This window comes from Pongo abelii, chromosome 18 (genome assembly GCF_028885655.2).
Source record: "Pongo abelii isolate AG06213 chromosome 18, NHGRI_mPonAbe1-v2.0_pri, whole genome shotgun sequence".
NCBI lineage: Eukaryota > Metazoa > Chordata > Mammalia > Primates > Hominidae > Pongo > Pongo abelii.
This window is the reverse complement of record NC_072003.2, coordinates 3,654,467-3,672,289: the sequence shown is the minus strand read 5'-3', so window position 1 is coordinate 3,672,289 and position 17,823 is coordinate 3,654,467. Positions and strand designations below refer to the sequence as shown.

Below are 17,823 nucleotides of genomic sequence, written 5' to 3'. Positions count from 1 at the left end.
TGGGGGCTGAGCGAGGCTGCGGCAGAAAGGCCTGGGGGCATGTGGAAAGAGGATGGCTGAAGGTGGTGGGTGTGCTGGCAGGGGAGGGATGATGAAGGTCTGGCCCAAGACGGGAATGAGGATGGAAGATGAGACTGAGGGATGTTCATGAGCATATTCACGAGCCAGAGTTGTTGGGGCCAGGGAAGCAACTGGGTGCAGATGGGATGGGGGTGGGATGGGGCAAGAGGGGGCGATGGGCGCCAAGTCATGGGCCCAGCTGCTCTTACCTATGCCATGCTTCCTGAACTCTTTCACGACGCCCAGACTCAGGATGTACGCAACTTGTGTGTCAACAGAGAAGTTGGACGCTAGAATATCTCCATCCTAGAGGAAGAGTCAGAGAGAAAGTCAGGCTTACACTTCTGGTGCACAGCTCACTGCACAGCACGGCCCAGGCGGGCTCCACACCGACTCCCCACCACGACAGCCAGAGGGACACTGACTAGGAGGGGCAGAATCAAGAGGTACTGGAGGGGGGCCCCCACTCCCCAAGGAAATGAGAGCGTTTACACCCTTCTGGTGAAAAACGACTAAAAGAAGAACACACACAAAGGGAGCTTCTCTTGGGGGTGTGTGGGAGGACTAGCCAAGGACGGGCATGAGGCTCTGATGCCAGCACAAGGTAAAGTTATGGTATGAAGGGAACAACTACACAGCACCGCGCGGGCCTTATGGGAATGCACGCATGTCACCACGCGGGCCTCATGGGAATGCACGCATGTCACCTGGTACGCCTGGATGCAGGACAGTAGACGAATACAAAGATTTAGAGGTTCAGTTAAAGAATCGCACCCTGCCCCAGGTGGTCTTGGAGGAGGGAGACTTGGGCGGCCATCCAACTCCTGCTGCCCCCACAGGCAGAGGACGCCGCCACACCTGTGTGAAGCCACCCACCATCTCTTGGTTCTAGAGATGGAATTCCAGGTGGGAGTCATGAATCTGATCAGCATGAGGCTCTCATCATCTTCCAACTCATAAAGAACAAGAAGTCCTTTCTGCTCCCACGTGCTGGGCTGGGGTCAGCCTGTCCAGGCTCCCTCTCTCCCAGCCCTCTTCAAGCCACAGTTCAACCGGACATGTCAGTCCAGGGAGGAAGGCGTCCTTATCACTCTTGTTACTCCAGGCCTGCAGGAAGGGTGTCTGTTCCCCAGCTGACATCTCTTAACAGGGTCTACTTTGCCCTGACCTTGAACTCACTAAGCCTGAGAGGAAGGGGCGAGACGAATGAGTGCCAGCGTGCAGGCCAGAGGGCCCTCTACTGAGAGCCGGGAACACGAGCCAAAGGGTCCCCATGTTGGCCTCGAGGGAACACAAACACATTCAAGAGGAGGAAGAGACCCAGCCGCCACCTGGGGGCAGGTGCACAGTCACCAGGGGCACTCAGGAAAGCCACCCGGAGGGGGAGGGGGTTCAGGGGAATGAGTCATGGGGGGAAGGTGGGACCGTGTGTCCCATCAAGAAGAGAGATCAGGCTGGGCACGGTGGCTCACACCTGTAATCCTGGCACTCCGCTGAGGCAGGCGGATCACTTGAGGCCAGGGGTTCCAGATCAGCATGGCCAACATGGTGAAACCCCATCTCCACTAAAAATACAAAAATTAGCTGGGTGTGGTGGTGCATGTCTAAAATCCTAGCTACTTGAGAGGCGGAGGTTGCAGTGAGCCGGGATCAGGATCGCATCACTGCATTCCACCCTGGGTGACAGTGAGACTCCATTTCAGTAAAAAAAAAAAGGAGAGAAAAGAATGTTGACACTTGCTTTCTGCTACATCTTAGCTCTTAAAAATCAAAGAAAAAAGCTCAGGAAGAAGCTAGGACAGAAAAAGTGACTCAGGAGAAAAAAGCTGTGCCAGACAGAGTATGACCACAGGCAAAACAGGGTAGATGCCAGTGGATTCAGGTCCTTAAAGGGAGAGACATGCCTTCTTGCACTTTTATTTACTTATTTAGAGACAACGTGTCACTCTGACACCCAGGCTGGAGTGCAATAGTGCAATCTCCGCTCACTGCAACCTCCCCTGCCTCCTGGGTTCAAGTGATTCTTGTGCCTCAGCCTCCTGAGTAGCTGGGATTAAAGGCATGCGCCATCATGCCTGGCTAATTTATTTTTATTTTTACTTTTAGTAGACACAAGGTTTCACCATGTTGGCCAGGCTGGTCTCAAACTCCTGACCTCGTGATCTGCCCACCTGGGCCTCCCAAAATGCTGGGGTTATAGGTGTGAGCCACCGTGCCCAGCCCTTCTCTTTTTTTTTTTTTTAGACAAAGTCTTGCTTTTGTCCCTCAGGCTGGAGTGCAATGGTGCGATCTCAGCTCACTGCAACCTCTGCTTCCTGGGTTCAAGCTATTCTCCTGCCTCAGCCTCCCAAATAGCTGGGATTACAGGCGCCTGCCACCATGCCCGGCTAATTTTTGTATTTTTAGTAGAAATGGGGTTTCACCATGTAGGCCAGGCTGGTCTCGAACTCCTGACCTCAGGTGATCTGCCCGCCTCGGCCTCCCGAAGTGTTGGGATTACAGGCATGAGCCACTGCGCCCGGCCCCTTCTCGTAACTTTTAAAGAAATAACCTCAAGCCAAACAAATTGAACCATCTGCCAGTTGTTGGTGGGTTTTCCCCTCCTTGGCTAAATCCTCGGGTGGTAAACATTACCTCAGATGCTGGGATGACCAACATTATCACGCAGAATCTTGACTACAGTCAACCATTTGGAACAATGTGGCCATGGTCTTACTGTTTACATTCAGAGTGGGGTTTGCTAGCCTGAAGTGGGACTGAGGTGGGTCCACGGATGCCCAAAGGGTTCTTAGATCTTAAAGGGCTCTGTGAAGTTAGAGGAAAAAAAATTATCTCTGTACTTTCCCTGACCTCTAACTGTAACTAGCATTTCCTTCAACACACAATCTTAGCGGTTTCTATGACACTGCCGCCAACACAAATCAGGGATATTTTCACAGCACGTTATAACTGCAGATTCTCAATGCATCATCTGTGCTCATTCCTGCTTCAGAACGACAGTGGTTATGAAGCCTGCTGCTGGGCACGACTGGAGGCCCACGCACCACGAAATCACACACACACACGCACACGCACACACACACATGCACACACACGCACCAGCCGGGGACAAGTGTCATTGGCCACTTGGATTCCTTGGGTCACAGGCTCCTTGGACGATGGCTGTGGAGCAGGCAGCATGATTCCATCGCAAGCCCCCTTGGCCCGTCCAGTGACAGTGTCTGCCAAGTCATCGCCGCCCACACGTACGTACCTCTTTATGTATTTTGGTCCTGTTCTTAATTTCAGCTACTATCATCCCCACAATGGCACCTCTGTAGGTTGCAGCAAGGGAAAAGAACTTCTTGTTGGATGTGATATCACGATACCATGAGTCTGGGTACCTGAGAAACAGAACATACTCAGGTGAACCTGCCACAGGTCAAGTCCAACTATGGTCGTGCTCTAGACATCAGAACCACAGGGAGTTCTGGGCCACTTCTGCCTGCTGCTCTAAGGCTGACGAGGAGTTTGCCCATCACTTAGTCTCTACCTAACTGTCACAGCCACCTTCTTAAAGCAGTGGTCTAGACAGGACTGGGGATCTCTGATGGGAAATTTTTTGTTTTTGTTTTTGAGACAGAGTTTTGCTCTTGTTGCCCAGGCTGGAGTGCAATGGCGTGATCTTGGCTCACTGCAACCCTTGCCTCCTGGGTTCAAGCGATTCTCCTGCTTCAGTCTCCCGAGTAGCTGGGATTACAGGTATGTCCACCACGCCCGGCTAATTCTGTATTTTTTTTTAAGTAGAGATGGGGTTTCTCCATGTTGGTCAGGCTGGTCTCAAACTCCCGACCTCATGTGATCCGCCCGTCTTGGCCTCCCAAAGTACTGGGATTACAGGTGTGAGCCACCGCGCCTGGCCCGGGAAAAATAATTTTATCCAACATGAAATTGTCTCCATGGAAGCAACTTATGGAGAGTCACCAGCAGGGCCCTGTTCCTCCAAGAGATGAGTGAAGATTTCAGGGCCCTTGACACCCTTGGACACTGGATGAGTGCCTACAAGAATCTGTGAGACTTCTGGACACTGAAGACTAGGGGAGTGAGGAAGAGCTGGGTTCATAGCTGACAGGCGTTTGGGTTTACAATGCCTCCCCGGACAGGGAGGAACCCGCCCTTAAGGGGAATGTGAGGCCAAGACCCCTCTGAGCAGAGCAGGGAAAAAAGAACAGTGGGCATAAAGGCCCAGGACATGGTCATTAACAGGCGAATCCAGCCCCAGCCCCAGAGAGACAAGGTCAGGAGGGCAGAGGCACGTGAAGTTTCACGGGTGTGTAGGTTTAGTTTTGCTGCCTCACAGCCCGGTTCATGTCACAGTCTTGGGAACGTGAGACCTTAGGCCCACGAGGGCTGCAGGAGAGACAGGCAGGCTGGGTGGCTCACATGGCCAAGGCCCACGGTCCAGCATAGCTCCACTGGCTCTCAGGCAGCCCTGGGCAGAGTCTGATCTATGCACTCACTGCAGCTTTTATTTCTCTAGATTCGTTTCCAGCAGTGAAACTGCTGGGCTGAAGAACACGTTTTTATTTTTATTTTTATTTTGAGATGGAGTCTCACTCTGTCACCCAGGCTGGAGTTCAGTGTTGTGATCTCAGCTCACTGCAACCTCTGCCTCGTGGGTTCAAGTGATTCTCCTGCCTCAGCCTCCTGAGTAGCTGGGATTACAGGTGCGCGCCACCATGCCAATTTTTTTTTTTTTTTTGAGACAGAGTCTCACTGTCGTTCAGGTTGGGGTGCAGTGCCAATCTTGGCTCACTACAACTTCTGCCACCTGGGTTCAAGCGATTCTCCTGCCTCTGCCTCCCGAGTAGCTGGGATTACAGGTGCCTGCACCATGCCCAGATAATTTTTTTGTATTTTTAGTAGAGACGGCATTTCACCACCTTGGACAGGCTGGTCTTGAACTCCTGACCTCATGATCCACCTGCCTCGGCCTCCCAAAGTGCTGGGATTACAGGCATGAGCCACTGCGCCCAGCCCAATTTTTGTATTTTTAATAGAGATGAGGTTTCACCATGTTGGCCAGGCTGGTCTCGAACTCCTGACCTCAGGCCTGCCTCGGCCTCCCAAACTGCTGGGATTATAGGCATGAGCCACTGCACCCAGCCAAGAACAATTTTTTAACTCATGTTGCCACCGCCAGCCCACATCACCTGGACTGTGACAGTTCCCACTTCCACAGAGATGCACAGGGGTCCCTGCCACCGCCCTGCCAAGAGCATGAGGTTCAGTCAGTCTGAGGTGAACACTCAAGGAAATGCTGGTGGCTGGCAAGATCTTGTTTATTTTCCATTTTCCATTTTCAAAGTTTGTGTCAACTTTTTTCATCAGAAAAGCTGTATGTGCATATATTGTAGACAAGACAGACAAGAAGAAACAATCATAGGGCCTAATATTAATCTACCCACCTCAAATACTGAAACACTGTTAAATGGTACATACCCCCTTGTAAAATTTTTTTCACCCCCGCTCATTTCATACCTATCATTATAAAATTTTATCTTGTACATGTTTTCAAATAAAAATAGGATCATGGTACATACTGTTTTCTAGACTGCCTTTTTTCCTTTAATATCTTTTTTTTTTTTTGAAATGGAGTATCGCTCTTGTTGCCCAGGCTGGAGTGCAATGGCGTAATCTCGGCTCACCACAACCTCCGCCTCCTGGGTTCAAGCGATTCTCCTGCCTCAGTCTCCCAAGTAGCTGGGATTACAGACACGCACCACCACACCCGGCTAATTTTGTATTTTTAGTATACAAAATGGTTTCTCCACGTTGGTCAGGCTGGTCTTGAACTCCTGACCTCAGGTGATCCGCCCTCCTTGGCCTCCCAAAGTGCTGGGATTACAGGCTCCTTTAATATCTTGTCAAAAAGATTTCTCTATCAAAAAATATAACTCTTTGACATTTTTTTTTTCCCGGGTGAATAATATTGCACTTTTATATGAACACTTTTATATGCACATACTCTAATTACTCTAATGCATGTAACCAACTCCTTGCTGTTAAGATACTTGAGTGGCTTCTAAATTTTCTGAATTATAAACAGCACCACACCTGATAGCTCTGTAACTGAAATTTCTCACAGAGCCCTTCTGGGGAACTCTGCACACCCTGAGAGGTGGAAAGAGTCCAGGAGCAGGGGTCCCTAGATGAGCTGGGTAACCTGGGACCCCTGTGGCCCCTCCAGGCCATTCCCACCTTTGCAGCATGGTCCTAAGGACCCAAGAGGCCCCCAACCCTGCCGCCCAGCTTCTGCACCTGAGGCTCATGGGCTCTCCCCAACCCTGCAATCCGCTCCACTTACTCGATGGGGAACCAGTCGCCACACAGGTGCTTCACAGTGTCTATGTCATCGTGGCAGAGGAGGCGCAGGCTGACCTCGCTGAGCGCGCTGGATGGCACCACCTCTGTCATTCACACCTGTGGGGAAGGGTGGGAGGGGACGCGTCACCTCACAGCCTGGTCTTCCTCATGCTCAGCTTGTGAGGCAGGCGTGACAGAAGAGCATGGAGCATGTCCCACGGGTGGACGCCCCTCAGCCAGCACTCAGAGGCCTCTGCCTCTCCTGATCACTCTCGCAAGAGGCATTGCATTCGCCCCCATCTGCTGAGAAGACCCAGGCCCAGGAGTGCAGGCAGGATGGGGAACCAGGCCCTTCACTGCTCAGTCCCAGCTGAGGGAAGCCCTGGCCAGCCTCTTTCCTCATTTGAGCTGCCCCTAACTGGTCTCACATCTTATGACAGTGGTCCTTCCGAGGGTCAACGGCCGCAGCCAGCCTGACTTCTCTCAACCCCAGCCAGTGGCTGCCAATAACAGTTGTGGGTTCAGCAGCCCCCATGCCTCATCCCCCTTCAAAGCAGCCCAGCGGCCGGGGCAGTGAACGGCTGGATTTGCAGGGGAAGTGGTGCGGCTTTATGACTAGGGCGTGGGTCTGTGCTGAGTGGGTCACACCCCAATTTCTCCTTCCCGCCCAGCAAGTGAACACTCCTGGGCGGAAAGAAAGAGACTTTGGGGGACACCACAGTTCAAGTCGGGGTCACGAGTGGCCAAGGACTTCTTTAAATCAGGAAAGTACATCCAATCCAGGGGCTGGAGGAGCAGCCCCCCTTGTTTTATTTAACAAGGAAGTTTTTATAGAAAGGAAGAGAGGAATGGAGGGAGGAAGGCTGGCCGGCCAAGTGCTGGGTACCGAGAAGGGGAAAACAGAGGCCTTTGTTCTTTAAGTTGGAAACTGGTCGTTAAAAGGAAAGGATGGCGCCTGGTGTGGTGGCTCACGCCTGTAATCCCAGCACTTTGGGAGGCTGAGGTGGGTGGATTGCCTGAGGTCAGGAGTTCAGGACGAGCCTGGCCAACATGGCAAAACCCTGTCTCTACTAAAAATACAAAAATTAACCAGGCTTGATGGCGGGCAACTGTAATCCCAATTACTGTGGAGGCTGAGGCAGGAGAATCGCTTGAACCCGGGAGGTGGAGGCTGCAGTGAGCCAAGATTGTGCTACTGCACTCCAGCCTGGGCAACAGAGTGAGACTCCGTCTCAAAAAAAAAAAAAAAAAAAAAAAAGGAAAGGATGGAAGGATGGAAGGCTGGGCATGGTGGCTCATGCCTGTAATCCCAGCACTTTGGAAGGCTGAGGTGGAAGGATCACCTGAGCCCAGGAGTTTGAGACCAGCCTGGGCAACACAGCAAGACCCTGTCTCTAAAAATAAATAAATAAACAAACCCAAAAATAAATGGGAAAAGATGCTGCATTCATCCTCCCTTTTTAGGAGGAATTGCATAGTTCAACTCAGCGTTGAGGAAAGTTCTTTTTTACAGAAGAATGCTGGCTAATAAAAGTAGAAATAATGACGGAATTAGAAAGTCACTATTTTGGAATCACCAACAGAAATGACCGAGTCAAACAAGAATCAGGAAAGGCTGTGAAATCTGCAGGTGAAAGCGGCTGGGGGCAGGTGCAAGGTCTGGAGGCAGAGCCCCTGGGCTCCCAGGACTCACTCACTGCCCAGGAAAGGCCTCGTCTTTTATCTGGCAGTCCCCACTCCACTGGCGGGATGAGCCCAGCCTCTCTGAGCTCTTGCCCTCCTGCTGCCATGGGTGGGAAGTGCCCGTGGCCGTCCACTGTCCAGGCTTCTGCACAACTTTCCCTTTCCTGACAAGGAGAGGAATTTAGACACTGAATGTGGTCTCTGCTGGCTCAGCCTTAGTTAATCAGATTCCTGGAGGCTTCTCTGTGGAGTGGAGATGGCCAGGCCCCTCCCCAGGGTGGTTGTCTGCTGGAACGAGCTGATGGGGTCCAAGTGTCAGGACAACGCTGGCAGGGAGGCGGTGCCCCTCTACACCACCCTTGAGCACCCACTACTAGCTGATACTTGGCTCAGTCCAGCCACTTCCCGCAGTATCCCCTAGACCTGGGACAGGGCCAACACTGACGTCCTGAAGAGCTCTGCTCTGACTCCTAACTTGTGTGGTTCTCAGCTCGTGGTTCAACATCAGGCGTGCCAAGTAGTTCATGCTCAGCTTTACAGGGAGAAGCCTCTCTAAACTCACACCCCCCACCCCGCCCTTGTGTCCACCCCTTTGTTCCCACGGTTCTGGATCCATGCACTGTTGACTCCAGACCCTTTAAAAACAGGACGGGCGCAGTGGCTCAGGCCTGTAATCCCAGCACTTTGGAAGGCCAAGGCTGGTGGATCACCTGAGGTCAGTAGTTCAAGACCAGCCTGGCCAACATGATAAAACCCTGTCTCTACAAAAATATAAAAACTAGCCAGGCGTGATGGCAGGTGCCTATAATCCCGGCTACTCAGGAGGCTGAGGCGGAAGAATCACTTGAACCCAAGAGGCAGAGGTTGCAGTGAGCCAAGATTGCGCCATTGCACTCCAGCCTGGGCGACAGTGCAAGACTCCATCTCAAAAAAAAAAAAAAAAAAAAAAAAAAAAAAAAAAAAAAAAAAAAAAGCTGGGGCCAGGCATGGTGGCTCACACCTGTAATCCTAGCACTTTGGGGGGTCCAGGCAGGCGGACTGCTTGAGGTCAGGAGTTTGAGACCAGCCTGGCCAACATGGTGAAACACTATGATATGGTTTGGCTGTGTCCCTCCCCAAATCTCATCTTGAATTGTAGCTCCCCAAATTCCCATGTGTTCTGGGAGGGACCCGGTGGGAGATAACTGAGTCATGGGAGCAGTTTCGCCCACACTGTTATTGTGGTAGTCCCACGAGACCTGATGGTTTGATAAGGGGTCTCCCTTTTTGCTTGGCTCTCATTCTCTCTTGCCTGCCTCCATGTGAGATGTGACTTTTGCCTTCTGCCATGATGGTGAGGCCCCCCCAGCCACGTACAACCGTGAGTCCATTAAACCTGGTTCCTTTATAAATTACCCAGTCTCTGGTATGTCTTTATCAGAAGCATGAAAATGGACGAACACACCCCATCTCTACTAAAAATACAAACATTAGCCGGGTGTGGTGGTGCACCTGTCATCCCAGCCACTCAGGAAGCTGAGGTTCAAGAATCGCTTGAACCCGGGAGGCGGAGGTTGCAGTGAGCTGAGATGGCGTCATTGCATTCCAGTCTGGGTGACGTAGTGAGACTCTGACTCAAAAACGAAACGAAACAAAACAAAACAAAACAAAACAAAACAGATGACAAAAAACACACAAAGAAACAAAACCTCTAAAAGAACAGATGAAGGTGTTAATCTTGTCAGGTGTGAGAACAGCCTTGTGGTTATGTACAAAAAGTCCATATTTTATATTAACAGATGCACAGTGGAATATGCGGGGGCAAAATGACAGAATGTTCCAGAATTTAGTTTAATTTAGTTGGAGCAAAAAAGTGGCAAAATGTCAATGAGCGTTAGATCTGGATGACAGGTATGCCACGTGGATGTTTGAAAATGTTCTTAAAACCAACCAGGGCCAGGAGCGGTGGCTCACACCTGTTATCCCAGCACTTTGGGAGGCCGAGGCAGGCCGACCATGAGGTGAGGAGTTCAAGATCAGCCTGGCGAAGACGGTGAAACCCTGTCTCTACTAAAAATACAAAAAAATTAGCTGGGCGCAGTGGCAGGCACCTATAATCCCAGTTACTTAGGAGGCTGAGGCAGCAGAATTGCTTGAACTTGGGTGGCAGAAATTGCAGTGAGCCAAGATTGTGCCACTGCACTCCAGCCTGGGAGACAGAGTGAGATTCTGTCTCAAAAAATAAACAAAACAAACAAACAAACAAAAAAACATAAAGCTAAAGAAAACCAACCAAATTTCTCATTCCAGAGAGATTGGGTTTCCAATGTGGATGGTGGGTTTTCCAGGTGACTGAATGAAAGGCCTCTGTTGTCTGCATTGAGAGCCCTGGAAAGCAGCGCTGCCTGTCGCAGCTGCCACCATGGGCCGTGAGACCTTGTATCCCTGGGAACGGTGGGTCCTGGGCACGTGGCTGGCACTGACATGCACTGGAACCACAGGGGGGCAGCATCTGGTTCACTGTCAGTGGGTGGATACTACTCAGGGCCCGCACACTCCACTGAGGTCTCAAAACGCAAAAGGACGCTGGGCGTGTAACTCAAGCACAGATACTGTGTTTTTACGAAGCCAGCTGAGGGCAGCCTCCCACCCCCTTTCCCCTAAGGGCTAAGAAAACTGGCAAACCCAGAAACCACTTACCCACACTTTGAACCTCTGGGACAAAGCCACTAACCCCACAACATCGACGGACGAGGCAGAGGCCGGTTCCTCGATTCAGCCTTTCCAGAGATGGCTCCTGACACAAGGGCCACAGCACACGGCCTCCTCCTTGCTACAGGAACCAGCACGGGGGAAAAGCTGCCCACCTGGCCACCCTGGGCAGAACTCCAGAGCCCATAGGCCCAGCTGCCCAGGTTTCTGAGCTCCCGCAGGGCCAGCTGGCTCTGAAAAAAACACCACCGGCTCAGCTCTCACTGGAGAGGGCAGGATGAGCGCAGGCAACCTGCAAAACCAGCCGGTACAGCCGGGGTCTGGAGGCCACAGGGAGACCCGCCTGAGAGCTGGGCCCAGGAAGTGGGGTTGGCAAGGCCTTGACCTCCGTGGATGCCTGGGGCAGGGATGACTTCCTGAGGGGACAAAAACGTTCCAGATCTTTTTTTTTATTATTATTTTTTGAGACGGAGTCTTGCTCTGTCCCCCAGGCTGGAGTGCAGTGGCGCGATCTCGGCTCACTGCAAGCTCCGCCTCCCGGGTCCATGCCATTCTCCTGCCTCAGCCTCCAGAGTAGCTGAGACCACAGGTGCCTGCCACCATGCCTGGCTAATTTTTTTGGTATTTTTAGTAGAGATGGGGTTTCACCGTGTTAGCCAGGATGGTCTCGATCTCCTGACCTCGTGATCCGCCTGCCTTGGCCTCCCAAAGTGCTGGGATTACAGGCGTGAGCCACCGCGCCCGGCCCAGTCAAGTTGATTTTTAAAGATTTTCACAAATCTCTATATTGTGGCTTGATACCAAAGACAGATTCGTAATGAGCTCGCATCTCTCAAGTCCTGGGACTGCACATTTCCCCCAGTATCCTCATTTGTTTCCAGTGTGACTTTCAAGAAAAACACTGGGCTCTGAGATATACAACGATCTGCAGGTTTTCAAATCCCTACTAAAAGTGCTTCCGTGTTTCTGGAAGCCAGTTCTTTACACTCCTCGATTTAAAAATGAAAACGTATCACACCTAAGTCAGGGCCAAATGCAGCATGCATCACAGCACATGTGTCTCGGCCCAACTGATGGGCAGAGGAGAAGAGGCAGGAAGGTGCACGAAACAGAGACTCAGGTTGCCTGTGTGCCCATGAAAGGAAGAGATGGGGTCAAAGAGCGCGGCTGTAGGTCCACTGCTGCAGAGGTAGTGAGGGGGACCCACATGTGCCCTGGCCCATCAGCCTTCCTCTAGAGTCAGGGGTTCGTGCTGATCAAGTCACAGATGATCCAAAGGCAGGGCCAGCGGCCCTGCCCTGCCATTGCTCCCTCTTCCCACAGCTTTCTACATCCCGTCTCCCCAGTGTATCCATGCCTGCAGTCACAGCAGGCCCAAGGGGAGAGAGACGGGGCTGGCTATGAGGGCCACGCTGGGCCCAGCTATGGGAAGGACATGGAGTTGGAGGGAGAGGTCCTGAAAAAGTGGGGCCTCCTTTCCTGCTGACGCCCTGGGTCATTTCACTTCTGGGGTCCCAGGGCCTGAACATCTGCGAGAATTGCTGCTGTCACCCAGCCGCTGTGACGGGAGCTCTGTGCCCCTGGGAATAGCGAGTTCCATTCCAGGCACCTTCATCTGCAGGCTGGGAGGTGTACCTGGGCTTCCCTGGAGAAGCCCCGAGCCAGGCCTGGCGGGAAGCTGCTCCCCCAACATTGTCTGCTGGGGGCAGGGTCACCCATTTCCCAGCCCCTCAGAGGTGGCAATGGCCAATTCTGATGCAAAACCAACTGTGTCAGTCACCCCTGGAGTATGTGTGGGCTCAAGGAATGGCAGGGGCAAAGCCCTCCAGCAGATGGCAAAGTTAGTTCCAACCACACCCACCTTGGAGCCCATCCCCTGACACGAGACAAAGGACCTGGTTAAAGCACTTTCCAGGCCCCAGGGCAGCCCCAGCAGGCCTGGCGCACAGAGGAGCATCTGGTGGCGACCTTCCTTGAGCACAGTGATGCTGAGACAGACACGCGGCAGGGATGGAGCTGAGGCCCAGGATGATGCAGTGCCTGAGGGCTCAGAGGCACAAAGCCCTGGCTCTTGGCTGGATGGCTTCATGCACCACCTGTGTGAACAAAGCCCTGGTGCTGGCAGGGAACCCTCATGTGCCCACCTAGAATCTTCTACTAAGTACTCATCTTCCATTGCCCTGCAGGCCACCCGAAGGACACAGGGACAAGAGTGCTGATAACAGGGAACAGCACGGTGAAGCCAGAGTGAAGCCCCGCCAGGCAGGTGCTCTCTGCTCTGAGCCCTCCAAACAGGATGGGTACCCAGGCAGTGCTGGGGGGATAGAGTACTAAAGTCGCAGTTGCCCAAGCCATCTTTGAGAACATGTTCCTAAAAAGGCACAGGACACATTCTACTACAACAAGCAGGGAAGTATTGCACGGGAGAATGTGAAACTCTCTTGAAATTTTTTTTTTTTTTTTTTGAGACGTTGTCTGGCTCTGTTGCCCAGGCTGGAGTGCAGTGGCAAGATCTTGGCTCACTGCAACTTCTGCCTCCCGGGTTCAAGCGATTCTCATGCCTCAGCCTCCTAAGTAGCTGGGATTACAGGCACGTGCCACCACACCCAGGTAATTTTTGTATTTTTAGTGGAGAAAAGGTTGTTGGCCTTGTCAGGCCAGTGTTGGCCAGGATGGTCTCGATCTCCTAACCTCGTGATCCACCTGCCTTGGCCTCCCAAAGTGCTGGGATTACAGGCATGAGCCACTGAGCCCGGCCACTCCCTTGAATTTTTAAGTTAGAACCTGAAGCTTCAAAGGCTCACGCCTGCAGTGAGAAATCTCCCCTGGCTGGCCTCCTGGGTCTGCATCGCAGTTCTCCGCCTTCTGGAGGTGGAGCGATCCAAGGAGGGAGGCACTGATCCTGCTTGACCCAAACAAAAGCCGCGCTTGCGTCTCAGCACTCGTGCCTTCTCTGCTTCCCCCAACTCCATGCTCCTGAGCTGCCTGCAGACCTCGTATTTCTTTTACATGGAGATGACCTCTCAGGACGCGTTACCAAGACTGCTTTCCGAGGCCTGGCAGTAGCTGGAAGGGGCTGGTGTCTGGACTGGCAGAGCCAAGCTGAGCCCCTGATCAACATCACTGTGAGGCAGCAGAATAGGGTCTGGAGGCAGAGAACCTAAGGCCAATTCATGCTGACTTCTTAGAACTAAATCCAAAGGAAAACCCCAACTTTCCATCCCCAAAAGTAACAGAAGAACCAGAGGCTGCTCCCTTCACACCGCCCTGCTTTTCTACCAGGCAGATCAAGAACTGAAAGTACCTCTGACTGGTCCCCTCCTGCAACCAATCAAGCTGGTCTCGGGCCAAGTCTTCATTTATATAGGAGTGCAACTTTGTAATTTCACTTCAGCCTCTGATTGGTTGCTTTCCACAACCAATCAGATATTTGCATAGGATGTAACTTTGTAACTTCACTTCAGCCTCTGGTTGGCTGCTTTCCTCAACCAATCAGACTGATCGCAGATCACTTTCATTTACATAGGGCATGCACCAAATAACCAATGGGAAACCTCTAGAGGGTATTTAAACCCCAGAAAATTCCGTAACCAGGGCCTGCTCCCACCCTATGGAGTGTACTTTCGTTTTCAATAAATCTGCTTTTGTTGCTTCATCCTTTTCTTGCTTTGTTTGTGCCATTTTGTCCAATTCTTTGTTCAAGATGTCAAGAACCTGGATACCCTCCATCGGTAACAACTGCCCAGGAGCCCCATGTGCTCAGCCCACAGGGAGCTATGGTGCGAAACCGGAGGAAGGGCCGCCAAGATGTCTCCAGCACCCACAGGTGTGTCTGCCATCCCCCGCCACTTCAGGTGCTGAAAATTCAGAATCTGGGGGACACAGAATGGACTGCGTTTCAGTTACCAGAAGGGTTTCCTGACACCCTCATGATGCCCACAGGGTGCTCCACTTGCACCCCAGGTAAGAAAGTGAAAAACAACCCTGTTTCCTAGTGCCCTCTCTTCTTGGCAGTCCCTGTCCTAATGCCCCAAGTCCACGGGGGACTCCTCCTCCTTCAAAGGCACTGCTTCAAGACCAACAAGTCATGCTGCGCTTGGAAAGGCCACCCTCTTAATGGCTTGAGAAGTGCCTTGGCCTCCGCCCATGACCTCAGGAGCAGACTCCCAGTGTTCAGATGGCCATGGCCACACTGCCCTGCCCTCCCTTCTCTCCCTTCCCGCCCACAGCTCCTCCCTGCCAGTCCCTACCTGCACTCTGAGCCCCTAACATGCTCCCAGACCCTGCAGGGATCTCAGGTGTTCTGAGACGGATCTCCCGCCACATGCTCCAGCTTCTCAGCTGTAGCCTGAAGATTCTCCCACCTACCTCAGGATTGCTGGGAAGGCTGCATGAAACGCTGCTTCTAAAGGCTGCCCCCCAACACCTGGTCCAGCTCCTCAGGCTCTTTCTCTCTGGCCCAAGCACCCACTGTCTGACATTTTCAATCTCTTTTGCACAAACTCCCCTCTGACAGGCTGTCCGCACCCTGCAGGCACCCATCTTGGGCAGGCCTCCCTGCCACCTCCTTTCCAGGCAATGGAACCACTTGCAGCTCAACACCTGCTGCCACCTTTCTGCTTTACTCCTGCCCTTCAAACACTTATTCCTCACTCACCCCACTTTCTGCCCCAGCACACTGGTGAAGGTGCACCAACAGCTGCCCCTCTGCAAAACCCAGAGCCCCTCCAGGAATCCCCACCCCAAACTCCAAGCAGCTCGCATCTCAGTAGATCTCCCTCTCGGGCCACCTTCCCCCTCTTCCTCTCAAAGCACCACCCCAGTCCTGCCCGTTAGCACACCAGGCTTCTGCTCAAGAGAAGCTAAAGGGAGATTAGCATGTGCTCATCCATACCACAAGAATTAAACACCACTTGCAGCTGCAAGGTTTACTAGCTTGAAAAATCCAACACTCATGAACTCCACACTCCTGTCTTTGGGGAACAGGGGAGAAAAAGAAAAGCACATTAGTGACAGATACAGGCCACTGTCTTGCACATCAGTGAAACGGGCTCAAGGGCTAAACGTGGAGGATGTCAGCAGCTAACACCACGCATGGATTGTTTCTCAAACGAGCAGCTGCCCAGTGAGAGCAAGCCCTCTCTCCTCAGCAGCCCTGGCTTCTTCCGAAGTGTCAGAGCAGCAGGAAAATGAATCATTTGCCAGGTGACAAGAAGCAAACACCCACCACTCTATTTCCAAACAGCCTCTCTCTGAAGACCATCATGTGCCGAGAGGAGCCCGCAGAGTGGCCGCATACAACTCCATGCATATCTCTTCAAGGACAGAGGAGTGACAATGGAGGATTCTGTTTTTATGACACTCTGGAACTGGCCAAACAAATTGCTGGTGCTGGCACCCAGAGTGGTGAAGGGGGAGCTGAGAAGCGCGATGGCGATGTGCTGCGTCCTGTTTCGCAGTTGTGAAAATGTGTGGATCTGCCGGGTGAAGCTATGTATTTCACTGCATGTTAATTACACCTCAGTTAACAACAGCAACAGCCACAGGTGTTCTGGCAAGGTCCCGGGTCCTGACTCAATCTTCCCTGGGTTGAACGTTCTGTCACGCCTTACATTTCAAACTGAGAATCCATTTAGTCATTAATTTATTGAAATTGCATTGAAAATTCAGGCCCTACCCTGGGTATCGGGGTCTCAGCAGTGAGCAGAGTCAGACTCTGATTACATGGGGGGGACATACCAGGGTGTCGTGGTGCTTTCTGGCACCATTACCTAAATACTCACAAAACCCACTGCTTTTGCTAGAGGAATCTCACGGCAAACACGAAAAGCGCCATCCCCTGGGCTGAGCAGGAATGCTCCCCCACCGCAGGGGTCACACGGAAGAAGGCAGGGATCCATCCCACTGCATCCTCCTCGAAACTGCACCCAAGACACACAGGGTCCCCCCAGAGAGGAAGCCGTCTGAGGTTGCTGTACTAACCCCCGTCTGCAGCCTGGGGGACAGCACCTTCCCTGCTCTTGAGCCAGGGCTGGATTGTTGGGGGGCAGCAGGAAGGACGGCTCACCTTTTGTGGCCCCACTCAGTGTCAGAAGTGGAGATGACAAGGACGAAGAGGGGATGAGGAAGAAGAGAGACAAGAACATGACCCAAGAGAAGGACAGAATGCTAAAGAGAGGACCAGAAGATGTGTTGCCAAGACGGGACCCCGTGGCTGCCTCTCTTGCTTCGGACGAGTTTCCTGTTTTTTTCTTTTTTTTTTTCTTTTTTTGAGAAAGAGTCTCGCTCTGTCGCCCAGGCTGGAGTGCAGCGGCAAGATTTCGGCTCACTGCAAGCTCCGCCTCCCAGGTTCACGCCATTCTCCTGCCTCTGCCTCCCAAGTAGCTGGGACTATAGGCGCCCGCCACCACGCCCGGCTAATTTTTTGTATTTTTAGTAGAGACGGGGTTTCACCGTGTTAGCCAGGATGGTCTCAATCTCCTGACCTCGTGATCCACCCGCCTCGGCCTCTCAAAGTACTGGAATTACAGGCTTGAGCCACTGCACCTGGCCCCTTTTTCTGAAATAGAAAATTGGGGTGCAGATGAGTCTCTGCTCCCAGATCTCACATTCCCACCGAAAGAGCAGCTCGAGACAACTGAGGTGTGGGCTGGATGGAGCCAACAGGGTGGCTGCCAGGGCAGCACCTTTGTCCCAGTGATGCTTTCAGGCAACCGCCTGATAGGTTGTGCCTGGAATATATTTCCTAACTCAGATTGAGTGAGTAGGTCAACCTGTTTGGTTTAAAAACAAAACAACAAAACTACCTGTAAATAATACCAGGTTTGGGGGCAGATGGGAATCAAATGATAGTAAAACGTATTTACTTGAACAGCATTCTTGACTAACACCCAAGACTGGACCCTGTTTAAGGCTCAACCAAGAATCTGTCTGTTCTCCGAAAGAGAACTTAAGGCTACAGGAAACCCTCTGTACTGCCTAGGAAGCAGCGGGCGAGATGGACACGGCAGCTCCTCAGTTTAAAAGGAGAAAGCCCAGCAAGAG

General features: G+C 52.3%; 1 protein-coding gene across 12 annotated transcripts in view; it reads right to left on the bottom strand.

Moving 5' to 3' along the window:
- NAA60 (N-alpha-acetyltransferase 60, NatF catalytic subunit) overlaps positions 1 to 17,823 on the bottom strand; it is a 43,026-nt gene that overhangs the window by 4,156 nt on the left and 21,047 nt on the right. For 8 of the 12 annotated variants that reach the window (XM_054533330.2, XM_024233642.3, XM_024233644.3 and 5 more), the window contains 3 exons: positions 6,407 to 6,522; positions 3,314 to 3,443; positions 270 to 366 (listed from right to left, as the gene is read on the bottom strand). In XM_054533330.2, the coding sequence (XP_054389305.1) occupies positions 270 to 366; positions 3,314 to 3,443; positions 6,407 to 6,516 (337 nt within the window). In that variant the 5' untranslated portion in view covers positions 6,517 to 6,522. Of the gene's footprint in view, positions 1 to 269; positions 367 to 2,694; positions 2,893 to 3,313; positions 3,444 to 5,252; positions 5,272 to 6,406; positions 6,523 to 17,823 lie in introns of those variants that run through there. The other 4 variants (XM_054533332.2, XM_024233647.3, XM_024233648.3 and 1 more) reach the window with 3 other exon arrangements.